This window comes from Nothoprocta perdicaria, unplaced genomic scaffold (assembly GCF_003342845.1).
Source record: "Nothoprocta perdicaria isolate Ctin4 unplaced genomic scaffold, notPer1 scaffold_16, whole genome shotgun sequence".
Lineage (NCBI taxonomy): Eukaryota > Metazoa > Chordata > Aves > Tinamiformes > Tinamidae > Nothoprocta > Nothoprocta perdicaria.
In genome coordinates, this window is record NW_020454760.1 from 6,042,260 (window position 1) to 6,061,516 (window position 19,257).

At 38.2% G+C, this 19,257-nt stretch overlaps 1 protein-coding gene across 1 annotated transcript in view; it reads right to left on the minus strand.

Annotated features, from left to right (window-relative positions):
• Positions 1-19,257, minus strand: part of ROCK1 (Rho associated coiled-coil containing protein kinase 1) — a 67,750-nt gene that overhangs the window by 33,947 nt on the left and 14,546 nt on the right. The window contains exons 2-6 of the mRNA XM_026035506.1: positions 8,797-8,878; positions 4,166-4,266; positions 3,711-3,848; positions 2,240-2,415; positions 815-899 (exon numbers count right to left, since the gene is read on the minus strand). Coding sequence (XP_025891291.1) covers positions 815-899; positions 2,240-2,415; positions 3,711-3,848; positions 4,166-4,266; positions 8,797-8,878 — 582 coding nt within the window. The remainder of the gene's footprint in view (positions 1-814; positions 900-2,239; positions 2,416-3,710; positions 3,849-4,165; positions 4,267-8,796; positions 8,879-19,257) is intronic.

Genomic DNA, 19,257 nt, shown 5'->3' on the forward strand with positions numbered 1-19,257 from the left:
ACCAATTGAAATCCAGTCTTGAGTATGCACCAAAGCCAGAACACACCTAAATTAAGCTCCTATTCTGAGAAGCTTTTCTTTTTCAAGGGTCTAGAAGAGCCTAAGACATCTGAAGCTAGGATTCAGTATAGCACAAAATATAAAGTGTTGTGGACACGAGTTTACCTCTAATATACAGTAAAGTTTCATCCTACGGATTTTTTCCCTTTTCCTTTTTGGCACTTACAGTTTCAGCGTTAGGATACCAAAATACTTCATTGTTAAAAACAGAATCAGTCAGGGATTAATCTGTACTAAGCCTGAAACAAAGCCAACCTGTGCGTCAGATGTTCCACTGAAAAGGACTGCTTGGACTTGAGGCAATTCCTTGAATTTGCATGGGTAACTTGCAGCTGGCTTTCAGGCTGCCTTTTGTTTGGGGCAAGGCAGCTACACAAAGTCCCTTATTCAGGGCTCCTGGAGTATATTGGGAGGCCACGATACATGTATTGTATCTATTAAGCATCACCTCTGCCCAACTATTCTCCTAGTGTCTAGGTGAAGGCTGACACAAATCAATCAGTGGTTCACATTGGCTACAGCAACATTTTACAGTACTTGAAACATTGGTCGAGATTTTTCTTTTCTGTGACTTTGGGGATGTATTCTAAGAATAATTTGATCACGTTCTTTAACCTGCTTACTCCCGGTTTGCAGAGTTATGCATGAAGAATAGTGGTGAGAACAGCTTGGAACCTTGGACTCTTCTGGCTGAAAAGTTTTCAGTAATTTTATATTCACAAACATAAAAACAGCTTTAGAAATACATGACTACCTTGTTCATCTTCATGCAAGTACCAAAATCTGCTAGTTTTAAATGACCAGCTTTATCTAGCAGCATATTATCAGGCTTCACATCTCTGAAAGGAAGAAAAATAAACATACTCAATTTATGAAAACAATAAAAGTCAACCGTTTATTAGTTTTCACAAGGCAAGGAAAAGAAAACAACTTGAAAACACAGCCATTTCCTCCATTCTGTCCTGCTTTCTCAAAACAACATATCCGAAGACTGCTGAACTGTCACATTAAAAAAAAAAAAAAANAAAAAAAAAAAAAAAAAAAGGATAATATAAATATGGGAATAAAGTCTCCTCAAGCAACCAAATTTAATAGGACTGAGCATTACTCTTGGATGTCAAGTACCTAAAATCACTGACTGGTTCACGTTGCTCTCTGCTCAGAACCAGTTAACTAGGAGGAGCTACAGAAAAAAATCTCCTCTGGTTTTGAGTGGAGCGCTGCGAACAGGCCCTGAAAGCACAGCTCCTTCTCTGCGTTTGGCCACACTTACTGAAAAAAAAAAAAAAAAAAAAAAAAGATTCTTCATATATTCCTTTTCTGCAAATTGCATCCATTGCATCTCGTGCCTTCACTGTGCAACTACAAATCTGACTTCATCCTCTCTATAAACTATTAGGCAGCTGAAGATCAGTGTATTCTGTCTCAGCAGAAGGCCGCTCAGCTCATAAATGAAGACATCACACAGTGCTGACCCCACTGTTAACCCTTGAGGAACTGCGAGGACCTGGCTGCCAGCTGGGGTTTGTGCTACTGAGCACAACCCTGTGAGCCAAGTTTTCCACTGCCACCACAGTCCACTAGTCAAACCATCTCTCTCCAACCTGACTACATTAAAAGCTTTGCTCAAGTCCAAAACATCCATTGCTTTCCCCTCATCCATAGGGACAGTCACCACAGGGAGCCATCAGATCAGTCTAGCATTTTCCCTCTTGTCCTCTGTCTTCTTGTCCCCTTACACATGAACATGCGGCTAAGTTTTCTTCATATTGTTCTCAGATTCTTGTTTAATAGGTTATATAACCAGCTGAGGCTTTGAATATAGAGCAGAGAAATAATTCCTAATAGTGGGTACTACTGTCTGGCTCCCAAGAGAGTTTGTTAGTCAGGTGAAGTGAATGATTTAGGGGTCAAACTGCTCATTCCATTTTAGTTCTTCCCACTTTTGAAAATTTCTCAAACTGTTGAAAATCTTTAACTTGTAGGTGTCACCTCAGACTGACAATTTCATATGACAAGAAATTTTGACAAAAAAGTTTTAAGATGGAGTAATAATGAAACAATAATGAAGTAACAGCAGCATTTTTAAGACTACCTAAGCAATTATTCAAGTGATTCCAACAACACTGGGAATAAAACACCTCTTCTGTAACAACGCTTGCGTTCTTGTTTTCCTTACCTGTGTATAAAACCCATCGAGTGAATAGCATCTAATGCAAGAACAACTTCAGCAGTATAAAATCTTGCCCATTTCTCAGGAACATCATAGTTGCTCATTAAGTTCACAAGGTCCCCGCCAGGCATGTATTCCATCACCATGTAAAGGTAACGGTCATCTTGGAATGCATAAAATAACTGTTGAAACAAATGAGCAAGAATAGGTCAGTGAATACTCCAGTTATACTTGCTTAAAAGCTTTATCCTTCTGCATGCTGGAAATCCGAGAAATTTCTGGACAAACTGATTTACAGGTTAACAGAATTGCTGCCATTACTGCAGCAGCTTTGCATCATTCAGCAGACCTCCAAAAGAAAAAAGTTAATTCCTTGAGCCAATTGGTACCAGATCTTTTGTACCTTTATGTTATAATGGAAGGATTATTGGCTCTGACTACGGATTGGGACCATTATTTATTTCGTGCAGTAAAACCTGAGATCACTTCAAAGACTGCTAAGACTGCTCATCTGCACTAGTGGACAAAATGCTGCCTTACTCCCTGGGCTGCTAGCTGACCAACGTGCTACCCTAACACCCCTGCACTGCAAACACCTTCCTGATTCTATTTATTTTGCCACCAAATATTTATTATTCTACTGTGAATTCATTGTTTACTATTCTTTGTTTAGCAAATGAGCCTAAATATTAAAAAGTTTAGTAAAAATACTTCCCTTACAGTTATCAGTGCTCTGTTCAACATGAGCAGTAAGAGTGGATTTAAGTTTTGTAACTTTAACACCTTTTTTTTCAGTCGTAATAGTAGTATTCTGGATAACTACTCCCAGAAAGATAGTACTGTAGCTACCTATTTGAAGTAGGTAAGTCTTAAAAAATATTGTTTATTTCTAAGCTAACACAAGAACGTATATGCTTAAGGATAAGAACAGTTTAATATAACAAGTTAACATGCACACACACAAATAAATAAATGATCATCTCTTCGGACACATTCTTGTAAACTTCAAAGCCAGTAATAACTCCCCCCAAAATTTGCCAATGAGAACACGAAAATGAGGAAAAAGAAAGGGAGCAGGCACAATTTGCCAATACATATATGTATAGAGAGAAATTAGAATATACAGAACCCACATCTTAAGCATGTGTTTCTAGTATACTAAACGCCTCAAAGCATTACTATAGCAGAGGCTCACCAATTTTAACTTATTTCTCTTAAAACATGTAATAATAAACTAAATAGCTTATCTTGTACTTATTAAGACAAAACACAGTTTGAAAGCAATTGCAATATCTACCCATTGTGCACAGCATTCCTAATGTTAATAAAGTATTTCCTAACAGATCCATGTGTCCAACAAAACAAAAGTTCAAAAACCAAAAATGAAAACATGTAATTCCAAGTTACAACTTGGTTAACGTAATGCTACAAGGCAGTTCTGCAAAGATAAGCTTTCTCAAAGGAGTTATCACTATACCTGAACAACCCAGGGACTATTAGCAAAAGCCATAATATCCCTTTCTTCCCAGAAGAAGGCAGAATCTGATCGTTTTATCATCTCAAATTTGCTGAGAAGTTTCATAGCGTAGACTCTTCTTGAGGATTTATGCCTTACCTATGGAAACAAATTTGACATACAGAACACATTAGTTTCACACATGAATATATGAAGAACAATGGCATGCATATTAGTTTCCTGCTTCATTCAACCTGTTTTAGAATATTCTTCATATTGTTTTATAAAAAGCAATATATTGTAGACCTATAGAATTACACTGCATTATCTGACAATATATGCATCACTTCTTAAAAAAAAACTTCCTACACCTCCTCAACACAGAAGACCACAGACACAATATTCAATTGTATTACTATTACAATTGTAATATTAATATTACAAAAAACATTGCCATGTATAGAAACATAACTTACCAGCTGAACCTCCCCAAATGCACCTCTACCGATCACCTTCACTACTTCATAATCTTCAGCTTTCATGCGCAGATCTCTCATTTTATTTACTGTGTCTTTATCTGCATAAAAGAAAATCACATTTGATATGTAATCAGTTTAAATACGTTCATCTTTCAACATTTCATAATTACTAGATGTGTTGCTAAAAGAGTGGACTCCCTTTTTAAACCTACTGCAAACCTCTCTGCAGATGCATGAGCTGTTTCCCATTACCCTAGTAACCAAAACCTGGCACTAACACCATCTACTGCTTCATCAAATTAGCAGAAATCTCAATTTGGAAAGTTCTTTAAAAAAATACCTAAGGGGAAAGAAAAAAAACAAAACCTACACTAAAATTTCCCATCCAAGGTAGTCTGGCTTATAAACAGATGAGGATGAAAGATTATTTCTGGGTAAATATGCAACATGTCTGAGAAAATACTGAGCAGTATACATATTAAACACTTCAAGAAACTATTAAAAATGCACTTCCAGTATTCTGGACTTTTATTACTCCTAATACTGAAAAAAATAGATTTTAATTTAAAACATGCAGTGGGAATCACTGCAATTATTTATATAAACCTGTCATTCTATAAACTACAATAATTTACAAACTCCCAGTGGGCAGATACTCTAATTCCAAATTTGGTCATAGATTAAAACAGTCTATTTTAATCCATGTGGGTCAACACTGGCATGAGATTACATGGAAAAGTCTCATGTTTCAGCTTTTCTAAGAGTAAGGAACAACTACTAGACCAGATACACTTCTAATCAAATAAATTAGACAGCAGTATTTTTATCTTCCTAAACAGCTTCTAGACCCAAAAACGAAGTTCATAAGGGAGTATAGGTAGGGGAAGAAGAGGGAGGAAAAATGCCATTTTTGGAGTTCATATTTAAAAAATGATTTGGCAGAGAACAGAAACCAGCCATTAGAGTTCTAGATACATTAGAGTTCTACAAACACCAGCCATTCCCTATAAACAACTGAAGTCTGCAAAAGAAATTTCCCTATCAAAATGAACTATTCTAAAATAAAGATATATGAATAAACCTAATAAAAGCATGACAATAAGGCGTGTGGTTGGTGATAAAGCATATGAGTAAAACTCAATAAAATTTTATTATAGCTTACAGGAACTCATAGTTTTGTTTGCTTAAATGTTCTGCTACATTTTTGGTCAATGTGAAATCATACATTTACACGAGGCAGCTTTACACCACTTGCTCAATAAACTGTGCCTAAGAGAAATCTGAGCACGAATATAAACTCTGAAATGATTTTACACATGGATCAAACTAACTTTTTTTTAAAGTACACCTGAATAATGCAGTGCCTGAGTATTTGCCCTTTTATGCAAGGTGCAAATGGCTCCCAAGGGGGATGGGTAGGATCCCACAGAGCTCAAAAGTACCAGTCCCCTTAACAACAATTTTCTCATTAACTTACTGCCCGATGGTCTCCTAAAAGCAAATCCAGCAACTCTGAAGGAAAAAGTCTTTATAATAGATTATAACAGTGCAGATGGGAGCCAGGCAGATTATGAAAGAAGCCCATGCTGAACACTTTTCAATCACAACCCTCACCCACAGTCAAAACAGTTAACCAAAGTTTCCACCAGAAGGATTTCAAGTGCAGACTGAAAAAAAAAAAATAAAATAAAAAGGGCACTAAAACATAAGTTTAAAAATAAGCGTTGACCTTAATGGCAAAAATAAAATAGTTCAAATAGTTCCGGGCACTGGAACAGTTTCAGCAGCCCAGCGCTACCGACTAACACAGTTTGGCATCTCACAGAGACACCGCGAACACGGCGCAGCCCCCAGCCCCCGGGGGGCGGCCTCCCTTCCCACAGCCTCCACCTGCACCTCCTGCCCTCCCGCTCTCAGGTAGCTGCCAAGCAAGACGTGTTCCCGCCTCCTGCCCACCTGCCTCCAACCGCCTCCCGCAACGGAGAATCTTAGAAACTCTACATTAAGGGAAATCTGTTTCAGGAGCATTTGAAGCTAAACGTTTTCCAGTGATGCACCCTGGGCTCATGAACACTTGGAAGAGGCAACTAACCGCTTGCAAGGCACTCTTAGTATCTTCAGACACTTGGCAGAGTACCAAATAACTTTGAAAATGGTACCACAAAATGCAAAGATGTGTTAACCGACGTTTTTCAGGTTGCAGCACATTTAAATAGGCCATTAGCAGTGAAGGCCAGAGGCAGGTTACGCTGCACCAGCAGGCAAGGCAGCTCCCCTGGCTTTCACTGGCATCTCCAGCCTGGCCTGGAACCTGCTTGGGAGCTTGCAGGCACCGAGCTCCTGCTGCCAGCGCTGCAGCCTCAGCCATCCTCACAGGGAAACTCAGACACTCCTTTTTCTTTCAATTCTATAGAGTAGAAAATATTCAAAGTTTGCAAAAACAATTCCTCCCCAACTTTAGGTGGCAGAAGCAGATATTTAAGGCTACACAAACATAACATTTAAAGTAAAATTAAAGTCAGGGAGAGGGGATAAGGACTGTGTCATTGGGTAATCATCAGGACAGCAGCTCCTGCAGAAGGGTATTCTTGACCTGCTCATCATTATCACTAATGCAAGCCTGAAAACATTCCTGTACCTTTTAGGCTACATAGAAACAGCCTCCAAAAAGGTCTTTAATCAGAAGCCTAAAACAAAGCAGATTTCATGTTACCTTTAAGACATCATTCCCCCAAACACTGCTCACTTTCCCATTTCAGCAAACAGGGCAAGCTCCCTGTGCTAAAGGCTGGCTGGAGCTAAGCATAGCTTGATCTGTTCATCTTCGCCTTCACATTACTTCAGCTTACATTTTACATGGTATATAATTTTTACCTATAAAATACTCATTATTTACAGACTAGAAACAAACTTTCCTGCCCTTCATTCACCTCCAAATACAAATGCAAAGCTTTTCTAAGATCTAATTACTTCATAGATGCCGAAAACAACACTCACTGCCTGTGATGCAACGAATGCTTCCTTTGCCTAATTCAGCTTCCCTTTCCTGCAGGGGAAGTTTCACCACACCTCCTCTGCAAACAGCTGAGCACACAGAACGTGCATGGAAGGGCTATGCGGCTTCCAACAGCTTGCAGAGGGAAAGCTGCAAGGGAAGATCCCATCTCACCAGCAACCTGCTTGCATGCAAACGAGCCACCATTTCCACCATTTAAATAGAATGGACTCTAGTCCGTTCCTCCTAGAGCAACCCCATCAATTCCGTGGCACTGTTAGTAGCTGGGCAAAGCAAACTATTTAAAAGCAACTTGAAAAGAGAAGCAAACCCACAAATTTCAATGGGCTATTAAGACATAAAGTAGATTATTCAAATCCTAATTACTTCACATTGGCCACAAAATCCATTTAATACAACATTCAACTAAGATTGTTTAAACTTGTAACACTAATAACATTATAATAGCAACATTAATAACGTTAATTTAATTTCAAGGTCTGCCAATTCTGTCTACAGACAGCAGGAAGTCTGCATAAGCAAGTATTTCTGCTATGATTTCCCCGGTTTATCAATCTAGGGGCCTGGAAAGCTTGCTTAATACTTCAATGCAGTCCTTTTCAATATATGAATATTATGGAGCTATGACTATCAGTATTTCTTTTCCGCATTAAGAAAACAATTGCAGAGGAGAAAGTATGGGAAATCTTGCAGTAGAAAAAAAGACACAGTAGTAAAAACAAAGTGACTTCCTTCCTAATGTTAAATATACCACTACTTGAAGGATAAAATTAACTTTGCCAATGTTAATTATTTCCAAAAGGCACAGGAGATGAATTTAAGAAAATAGGAAAACAGGATGGTGGCATTTTCCAGTTAAAAAATAATAATAATTAAAAAATAGATAAATAAAAGCCTGCCCACCAAAACCATATTTTATCCTTTTTAAAATCACATCAACTTTTTGATATTACGCAGTTTTCCACCTTCTGATTTTTTTTTATTCAAGGAAACTACTATTTTCACAGCAGTTGTATAGTATTTCATATTTTTTTCAGTGATCTCCCTCCACCTCCCTCCAAAAAAAAGGGGAGAATTCTGCTGAGGAATTCTGCTGAGGAACACTGCATCCACAAGGAAGGAGAGCTAGCCACGCAGCGCGAGAATTTCACGTCATAATGGAGATGAGACCTTGTATCCTAAAATTGCCCCAAACCCACATGCTCCAGTCCATCAGTGTATATTAGATTTTCTTGATACTATTTACACGCGATGCCATTTCACTGCTAATTGCTTATGATGCACGAGTTCATGAAATTACAAAACAAGTTAACAGAATTGAAAAGCTTGTTCGGAACCAAAGATATAGATCTTTCTTTTAAAGCTCTCGCTGAAAACACCACCACTTACTCAGATAATAACCTTGGACATTAAATTCCTGGGTATTAAATTTGTAGAAATAACTAAAGATAAGGAAAAAGAAAAGACTCTTAAAACAACTAGTACTAAAAAAATTAAGCTAGCACGGAAATCCTTACTTTCTACTGTAAAAGCTAAAGCATCTTTTATATCTATTTTTGCTTGCAATTATAGGCTTTCTTTGCTGTTTAATAACCAAATAGTAAATACTTACACCTGTTTAAGAAATTATCGATGTTTTTGTTTTTTCTTAAGGCAGGGAAATCCAAGTCATATACCAAAGCATCTAATCCATCCTGAAAACAAAGAAACAAACAAAATTAAGTGATTTTTAAAATACTTACACTTTTTCTAGTCAAAGATACATTCTAAAACACCTGGCATACATCTTTACAAGACAGATAAACATAACTGTTGTGATTTCATTGGACTTTTGAAAATTTAATCTCCTGCCATCCCAAAACAAGTAACTTTTATGAGTTGCTAATTACTTTAATTAGCTCCACTTTTAGATTAAAATGTATTTTTCCAATTATAAAAAATACAAATAGTTCCAAAAAGGCCCATCCATTAAAAAGTCACAAGAAAGCATAAAGTGCCTCACTTGCACAGTAAGCAGCTACTGTCAAGCAGAAGAGCTTAATGCTAATTTAAGACCAAGAGTCAAGGCCCACTTCTTATTCATATTTTTTTGGATAATAGATTTACAAAGGAAAGATTTTTTTTTTTTTGGACACATGTAATTTCATGGAATTCAATGGGAATACTCATGAGCAAAATATTGGCTTTACGCACTAAAGTTTTATGTAAATAGTAACTTAAAACTAGGAACAGCCACATGCATATCCGTCACACCGCCTAGCAGTACTTGCTGATGAATATATCCTCACAGACAAAAACAAAAGTAAACAAAAAGATAGTTCTAAGGCTTGGGAAGTGCTCTGAGCTTCCTTGAAATTTATGGTAGTCTTAGTTTTCCAAGAGGCAGACATTATTCTTGAGCGTATTATGTCTTCTGAGAGGAAAAAACTAAACAAGACATTTTGGTTGGGAAGTGCAGCACAGTAGGTAAGTAAAAAAGAGAGAGCTGTCTAGAGAGCAGTACCAAAAAGAATTAAATACAGATAAAGATAGGAAATCTATCAACTTGGCAGCGTTTAAGTGACACGTGCGAAAATAAGGAGGAAAGTCTTGAAACAAACTGCTGGATGCTGACAGGGCACGCCAGGGAAGCAGCACTGCTTCCCGGCCTGCCCCTCCGGATGCATCCGTTGGTGCCCCTGTTATTGATCTGTGGGAAACCAGAGGTTAGACCAGACAGGTCTTTGATATGACCAGTAAGAAGTATTAGCAAGCTACTAAAAGAGACATTTTTCAATGACAAATAGCAAATATCTACAAAACACACTACAGAATTTCTAATTCCAAGTGCAAATCTACCAAGAAACATACAAAAAAAAAAAAAAAAAAAAAAAGGTTTCATTGGGGCGTCTGGGAATTTTTTAAAAAAAGCTTTGAAAATGAAGATTAAAGATAATATTCAAACTCGGTTGTGATAGGCAGAGATGGCTTTTCAATACTACTTAATTCGGAATTAACCAGGAAAAACACTGCCTTCCAAATCATAGAGATGAATTCTTCCAAACAAAACATTTATCTCGGAACAAAAGTGAACTCTGTAACGGAAACACAAATTCAAACTACTTGATGATCTTAAGTTCATTTCAAATCACACTTCAAAAGTCAGGCAAACAACAGCTAAGAAAACAGGGCGTCAAAAGTTTCCTGTTTCAAACAGTCTCTTCAGCAACCAGCCCAGCTGCCCGGTGCAACAGTATCCACAGGGAAAGCTGCTTTGCCTCCAATCCTGTATGGAAAAGGGCGCCCGAGGGGGGAAGAGAGTGGAAGGAAAGCCTTGTAATGACTGAGCGACTTGTAAAATCTTAATTCTCAAAATTATTCATTTCTTTGACTGAAATAAGGCTCTGAAGAAAAACAGCAGGATAGTATTGAATGGTAGATGGTAAACGCAAGACTAAAGTTTAGCTCATTTTAGAGAAACTAATCTACACCTAAAATAAATAAACTTCTGTGAGTAATGCAAGGCAAATATTTGAGATACCTGGTGTATAATGTAAAACAAGAAATAGCCCTTTTATTTCATTTACATTAGCCGAACTGGAAAAAGCGGCCACTCTGCAACCTGCTCAAGCACAGAGGGAAACTCCCAGGCGGGGCTAGCAGAGGTGGCAGGAAAGCAGCAGGGAGGAGGCAGCAAGAAGACAAGGACCCTGCGAAATGGAACACACTGCAGGGCTTGGGCAGCTGCACTTAGGAGAAATAATCCCACAGCCCACGGGAAAGAGACATAGGTCGTAATTTTTTTTATCCTTTAGACAGTTGCAGAAAGAATTAGTCTCAGCTCTCGTTTTCTCCTTGCTCCCCAATCTTTCAATATATCATCTGATCTCTTTCCTAGCACAGAAGGGAAGGGACATCATCCCATCAAGACTTATAGAAACTGTTCCCTCCTTCTCCTAAGCAAAAAGAGGAGATCATTATAAAGACATCACTATAAATCAGTACAGCCATATGTCATTACAAAACCAGCAATTCAACATGCTTTATTAGGAAAAAAAAAAAAAAACAAGCATCATTTTTAGGAAGATTTTTTCCTTTTGCATACGTCCAATATGTTCTTAATGTTTCTTCCTTAAACAGAGCGCATTTGTTATTTCTTAGAAACACACTGCAGCTTAGAGATCCTTGCAGCTAAGCTTAAATTCTTCCCTATTCGGTCACTTCAAAGCAATCTCCCTCTCTACCTTTGAGTTGCACCCTGGCACTTCCCGTTTGTGTTAATAGCCTGGAGTACTAGAATACATTGTTTTAGAAAAGCATACTCCACGATCAAACTCTCATCCTAAAGGCTAACAGTGTTTTACAGGTGGCAAAGACAGACAAACAAACAAAAAGGTGGAAAAGCTTCCATCATTCAGGCAGTTTCATGGCCTTAAATGTACTTTATTTTGTACTAACTTTATTTAATGTAATTATCAATAGTTTCATTATCTATTTAAAGTCATTATATTCTTCCCCTCCCCNCCCCCCCAAAAAAAAAGGCAGGAAAACGCACAAAACCACGAGCAACCTGACGAAATGCACAGAGTTCTCTGGCATCAGACAGGCACTTCCAGATGTTTTGTCCGTTCGTTACTCTACGGCCCTCAAGGAGGCTATGGAAGAACAGCTGCATGGAGGGGAAGCAAAGGCCAGACTGGTCCTGTCTCTGAAGATGACCAAGTACTGATCCCTAGGGAAGAGCGTAAGAAAAAGCCCAGCACTTGGCCATACTTTTCTAATGCATCTGATACCACAAATGGCATCTTTGCATTTAACTGCTCTGGTTAGAATTCTCGTCCCTAGTTTAATCTAATCACTTTCTGTACATCTTTTTTGCATTCACAGTCTTTTCCCAGAAGGAAGAGCCTCCCTACCCACCTAGTTCATGATTTTACACATTTTCTTCACTTCTCCCCCAGTCATCTCTTTTCCAATTCCTCTTGTATGAAAGCTGTTTTACTTTGTCCCTGCCCCTCATCACACTCTGCTTTTTCCTCTATTATCTATGTTTTGCGTAAATGAAATTAAATGCAAATATTCCTGAAGCTGTGAGCATGCCATAAGCACACACAGCAGCATGTTTCCTGTTCCTTTCTTTATTAGCCTATTACTAGGCTGAGTTCTTTTAACTGTCACTGTATCCTAAGTTGCCAACAGTCGTAGGCCATGAGGTATATAAACACTAAGATTTTATAAATACATATGTTATACACACAAGTATACACACTCACATATACATACATGTACACACTACATGCCTGTATCACAGAATCACAGAATATTCAAGGTATAAGTTATGCAATCAGAAAGATATGAAAAAAGGGGGTTAAATATGACAGATTCAGCGCCCTTCCTACTTATTAGGCCCGTTTGTACAAAAGCCTTTCCAGGACCACTTCAGTTTGAGAGACGGCCTCCAACAGGAGCACTGCAAAGGAAAATTCCTGTATGGGAACTCCCCTCTGCTTTTCTGCAGAGAAATGGGCAAAGAGATTCCTGCCACACTCTTCTCCTTTGCCTTCCCTTCAGCTGCTCCTGCAACAGGAGGCAGTAACGTGTGCAAGTTATCTGTAACCTACAGCACGCAGTTTATTGGCAATGGGCGGCTAGCGCTCTCACAGGCTGCTCTGCTGCCCTTCTTTCACTGGAGATCTCTGAAGTTCCCTTGTTTTATTTAATGTTTATTTAGTGTTCTATGTCAACTGGAATTTGTCACGTTTTGCTCTATACTTATTCCCAAAGTTTTAATGCATTAAATTGACATCAATCCTACAACTGCATTGGACTACATTACTCTGTAAATATATTCATCGGCCTCAAAAACCCATTACGGTACTTGCAATATGTTTATTCAGACGCAAGAAATCTATAAATGTCACTACAAATTGTCTTAATAATGTTAGGTTATTTCTAAATATGCGACAGTAAGAAAATCCACTTTAACAGGATCGCATTAACTTAGTGTCCCTATGTGATAAGCAATCAAAAATACATGACCTACATTGCTCGGGTACAGTGACAGCATCTGGACCTCTGGAAATTTGTCACCTTGCACCGATATCATTCTGAAGCAGCACTGTCTAGCAAAGGCAGATCATAAACAGAAAGGTACTAAACCCAGAGAAATGCTGCTGCTGAGACACTTGTTTATTTTACTAGTTATCTGTCATTCAAAGAACTAAGAGAAATGTAGCGGGTATTATCAGCCTACAAAAGTCGCATTCCTTCGACTGACTGGCAGTTGCCCAAGTTGACTCTTTGCTGCTTTTCCTTTTTAGGAGAGAGCCCAGTAAGTCTTCACATCTACAACCATAATTTAGTACACTGTATTGTAGCTGTTTTCTGGTTATTTCTATAATGCTGAAGCATTAATATAATTAATATAATTTCATAAGCAACAAACCTGATGGAATTTGAGTTTCACATGTTTGAGCGTAATTTGTTATTATACCCAGCCAGACATACAGGATCTCTGTGGGGAACTATCAATATTGAGAGAGCCTATTTAAGCGGTGTGAGTAGTTAATTCTTCCATATTAATTTCAAACGTGCATGAAAAGTAACACCTCAATTATATCATCCAAAAGAATCAAAAGTTTCTTTGAATTGTTTTGTCTACAGCACCAAAATCTCCTTCCTCAAGGCTACAGCTTGTGCTTAAAAGCAGTTTGCATGAAAGTAGTCTCTGGAATAAATCAACCTATTAAAAATATCCTTAACCCTCCAGCAGCAGGGCAAGCGATAAGAAGGCAGACCCCATTACCACACTTAATTTTGCAGGTAGTAGCCATTACTCAGTTGTGACAATGACAGAATCTTCTTCTAATGCTATCATCACTGCTATCCCACCTGAGGGAAAGCCCTGGACCCTCTTTCAGACTGTTGTGTGGAATACTCCCCAAATGGGAGTTTCAGTGGTAAGATTGGTTTCGTTGTAAGAAAAACTCACGTGCAGGGCTCTCCAAACATTAATAGCCCTTTTTTAATCAGCAACAATAAGCTTATCTGAGAAACAAGCAGTGAACAGATCTGATTTCACTGATTTCAGGCAAAACCACTGTTGCAAAGACAACTTGCAGGCTGATGCCAATAGAACGACATTTATTATCTCTAAAGTATACTGAAGATTCCTCTGAGTAGCTTGTTCTAAGGTGCCCGCACTCAACTAATTTGCTTTGATGCCCACAGCAGACAAAATAACACTTCGTATTTCATCTCTAAAGTATGTAAGGTAACATACAAAGAGTTCCTATTGAACAGTTCCTATTGAATGGGTAGAACAGACAAAACACACAGCAGACTGACATGCTACCTTGAGCACAGGTCACTTGCAGCAACAAGAATCCAACGTGAACCACGATGCAGTTCTTGCATATTTCTTTGTATCTTGCAGCACTTGTAATAACAAGTTAATTAGCAAAAGCTCTTTAAAACGTATCTTTTCATGAAAAATATCTTCTTAAAACCTCAGGAGAGGTCTGCAAACTTCAGTACTGCAAGATACGTACTGCAAACGTCACCCATATCTCATTCCATACAGTTACACACATGAATGTAAGAAGTTATATTCTGTTCAGACATCATCTGTGTAATATTTTTAGTGTAATATATCTTCTTCTTCCTTATGCTTCTACGGGACTAAGTACATTTTCATATGTATCAAAGTATGTCCTGCAAATATCTCTAACCCATCTGCTGACATGTACGGAGCAGTGATGCTCCGTCCCAGACAGGTAACATTTCTAGGTCTAGCTGGTTTTCCTCAGCAGCAACAGGTCTTGTCACCTGAGACATCTTTAAATAGAAACCGCAGGGCGAATCTGAGGAGTAACTCGGCTACACTGAGGACAGGGAGTATCAGCAGCATCTAGTGGCACCTACAGTCCCTGGGCCTCCTGCACAGCTGAGGACAGGGAGAGCTTCACCTCATCAGAGCCCTCATTGCTGCCTGCTGACTAGGATCCTGCGCCCGTAATTCTGAGCTGCATCAATCTGGGGCACTCTATTTTTGCCTAAAACTGTTGCTTATATTGCCTGAAGACGCAATTCAGATCTAAGTTTTTTTGTTTTGTTTTTTTTACTCTTTGAATTCATCACTTTACTACATAAAAATTTTTTAAAGATATTTTATTGTAAATAAAAATCTTTATATATCTGAGCTGACATTCACCATATCAGCGTATTATTTCAGTTTAGCACCAAAATTAATTCTATTTAATATTATATCTTTAAGAAAAGCTACCAGATGAGATAGCAGTGTCTTCAAGAAAAATCATGACTCTAGACCAAAATACCATCAAAATTTCAGTAAAATTTATGCAGAAATAGGTATAGTGCATATTGCTTGAAATAGCTCAGAAAGAGATAAAACAGCGGTAAAAGCCAATTGTTATTAAGCTTGACTAGTATTATATTTCACATAGAAGAGATGTTCGGATATTCATAATTTATTTTCCTTAAGAAATATTCACTCGCATGGACTGACCCACTCCCTGGACAGATTTTACTACTATATGTAGCTTCTACACCAAACAGTGCAATTTCTGCCATCAACTGGATACTTACTCAAAAATAATAAAATGGTTGTGCAAGGGTCTGAAGAGCTGGTCAGATTCTTAATATTTTATCTGAATTTTATCTTGAAAATAGATAATAGCTTAAATGATTTACCAAGTGTTTTTGGAATCAAAATAGGATTAAAAACAATATACAAACAGTTTCTTAAAACTGCCCTTTTCAATAGTTAATATGAATGTGCTTAATGCACATGTAGCTAAAATATCGTCATTAAAAGTGCTGAAAGAAAAGGAAATATTGACAGTTTAAGAGCAGAGTGATGTTTGTCAGCATGGACCTGGCATTCCAGAGTTACTTCAAAGCTCAGTATTAAGTACCTCATAAGTCTCAAATTCCCAGCTCCTATAACAACTGCGACTGGAGATAAGCGGCCCATCTGATGCATGGCAGGATATCGTTATCCACAAAAATGCCTTGGGGGAAAAAAAAAATGACCTCACATCCTTTCACGTTCTCAGAGTTATTGGATTTGTCTTGTATCTGTTTCCCCCCATCTGCTTGAAAAAGCCACAGTGAATTTATAAACTGCATCAGAAAGAGGCTTTGCAAGCCCTGCATATCACTGTGCAGGTGAGGGATGCTCTTCCCCAGGCAGAACACACAGACCTGCCACTTGAGGTAGTTCAGAAGTCACTACAACTTTTTTACTTTAATAACATGCTTAGGATTACCCACACAGACCTGCAGGAATAAATGCTTTTAGGAACGCTCATTGGAAAGCAAAAGGAAAAAGGATAGAGTTACACTGTCAATGCAAATTTCCCTTCAATTAAAATGCCATAGAAAAAAGGACATTCAGACCAGAGATATGGAAGAATAAAGAAAAATTCTCCACTCTCAGCTTACAAGTCTTAGACTTCTTCAGGCAGCAGCCTTTAAGAAGTCAGTTAAAGATTTAAAAGTCAAAGAGAAGCAACTGCACAACTCTATTATAGAGAGCAACAGCAGTTTTCAGCAAAGGAAATAAACAGCACAGTCACATTTGTAGCTTAGAGAACAGCTGTTAGCAGCCTGGAAAAAAAAAAATCCAGGAGGCAATCCATGAAACAAGACTTCAGGAAGTAAACTTGGGACAGTTGGACAAGATGTGAATGAGCAGGATAACAACTTGTTCGTAAGAGGAAACATAACACACAACTGCAGTGAGAATAAATGGAAGTGCATGACATCCTAATATGAAAGCAACTCTAGGTCTTTTAGCTCCACGTATTAAAGTTAGAAAAAGGTCTCCTGTGCACGAGTGTAAATTGCTGCTTTATCTGCCCCACTGGAACTCTGAAAGGAGTCATCTCTGTCATGGGGAAAACAGCACTAGTAAAGTTTGGGATACGAGAAGTCAGTGGAAAAATAAACTTCTCCATAGAGCAACAATAACTCACCAGCCACATAATACAGCTCAAGTGGACAAGTACTCTGCTTGCCACTAAATAAAATTGTGGCTCTACTAGAAAGTCATATAAAATAATCAAAAGCTAGGTTCTCCAGAGCTTGAACAGAGCTTGTCAAGGCTAAACATAGATTAATTAGCTAAACAAAAGTGGGGTAGAAAAGACTGTCTAAAAAGCTGTACCAAAGAAAGTATTTCCAGCAGTAGAGGATTTTTCCATCTGGCCCACAAAAATCTTACGAAAAAGAACACAGGGGCTGGGAGCAGAGGCTAGACAAAGGGAGAGGAAAAAACAAAAAGGTGTTTAATTTTTAACAGAGGAGAGACAACTAATGAGACGGCTCTTCAAGGCAAAAAGTGAGCACTTTTCCATTTTGCCAGCAGAGCTTGGAAACACGGGCACACACAAAAGCCACCCCCTCTACTTTCCTCCCTCCACCAAAAGAAAAACTCTCCCCTCAAAGTCTAGAACAAGTTAAAAAACTTTTCCAATTGCAGATGAAAAAAATGGCCATGATAAAAGTCTGAAGTTTTAAAAATAATAATTTTTATCAGGAAGCCCTTGCACGGGCAGCCTAAATAGTCTGCAAAGACTACGGGAAGGGGAGAGCTCAGCAGAGCTCTGGCTTTGGGAATTCTCCCACTGCACGAGCCATAGGAGCCTGAGCTCCAGCTGCATTGCTGCAGTGAACATTCCATCACAAGCAATCACAAGTCAAGCAGATATTTGAAATATGTAACTAAACAAGAATGGAGCAGGGCTTAAAAACTTGCACTCTGAAACTGTCAAAAGATGCCCAAGCTCTAGAAAAGTCCGTGGAGTTGGGTTGTTTTGTACCAAAGAAAAGAAAACTTCATTTTCAATAAAACAGAAGATTTATGAACACAACATAGTGCTATTCTATATGTATTCTTCTTTCCCTGATAAATATAGCCATAAGGGATGGCTTTGAAATAATGCTTTCTAAAAAAGTAATAAAAATTCCATGTGTATTATTTTAGATATGGATAAATTGCCTCTACTGCCAAGTACTGAGATTCTTCAGAATTCACAGGATTTCGTTACTAAGGGCAACAAAACGGCAAGTTCCTCACATTTTTCAGGGATTTGCACCATCCTAATATTGAACACAGTGTTTTTGCTAACAAATTGTTTCCAGATTCCAGAATCCAATGCATCAACTGACCTACAACAGTATCCCTTTGCCCACCACCTTTAGCCAGTATTTAAAAACCAGACAAAGCAAAACAAGCTGGGGATACATGTGTTTTTTTAATGAATAATGAGACAAATACTCTCATTTTCAAAACCCACCTGCAGAGGAAAGGAAAAAAAAACATACAATACTAAAAAATTACCTCAAAAATATGGCACCACATTCACATATGCGGTACAAAACCCAAGATGTCCATGAAAGTTCAGGCCAGCTTTGGCTGCTTGGAAATTTCTCATGTGATAATCAGTAAGAATTTCATCATGTGGAGTAGAGCACGGATACTGGCCAGCTTACCTACAATAACCCATGACTAGATAAAGGCAGTACTGCCAGACCAGCAGTGGGTTCCAGCACTCTAGTTAGCAAGGGAGATGCTGCAACATACCAAGTCTGGAAGTTTGTTTAGGGTCTACAAAATACAATCTAAGTTAAAGGAAAAAAGTTAAAATAATATCATAAAATATCACAGGTTTTTATCATAAAGTAGATTCATTTTATTTAAATCAGCGTTTCTTTTAAGCCTTGAAGCTCAGTCTTCCAGAAAGTTAAAGACAGCAGCTCCGCATACCAAGACAGAGTGTCTATCCCACCACTGCCAACACAGTTACTCCAGCATGAGACCTACACACACACACGAGAAAAATAAGTGTCTGCAGCTTTTCCAATGCTGGGTGTTTTCACCAAGTACTTCTATAGTAAAGAAAGAATATACTGAAAAGGTAAGAAATCGCTGAACAACCACTCTTCCAGGAAGTTTCTTTAAATGCCTCGATGTGAAAGACTTGAATATTTCATCTCTTACCTAATAACACTTCAGAACTTGTGAAAAACATTTTTTTTTCTGAAGAGGATGCAATATATGCTTAAAAGG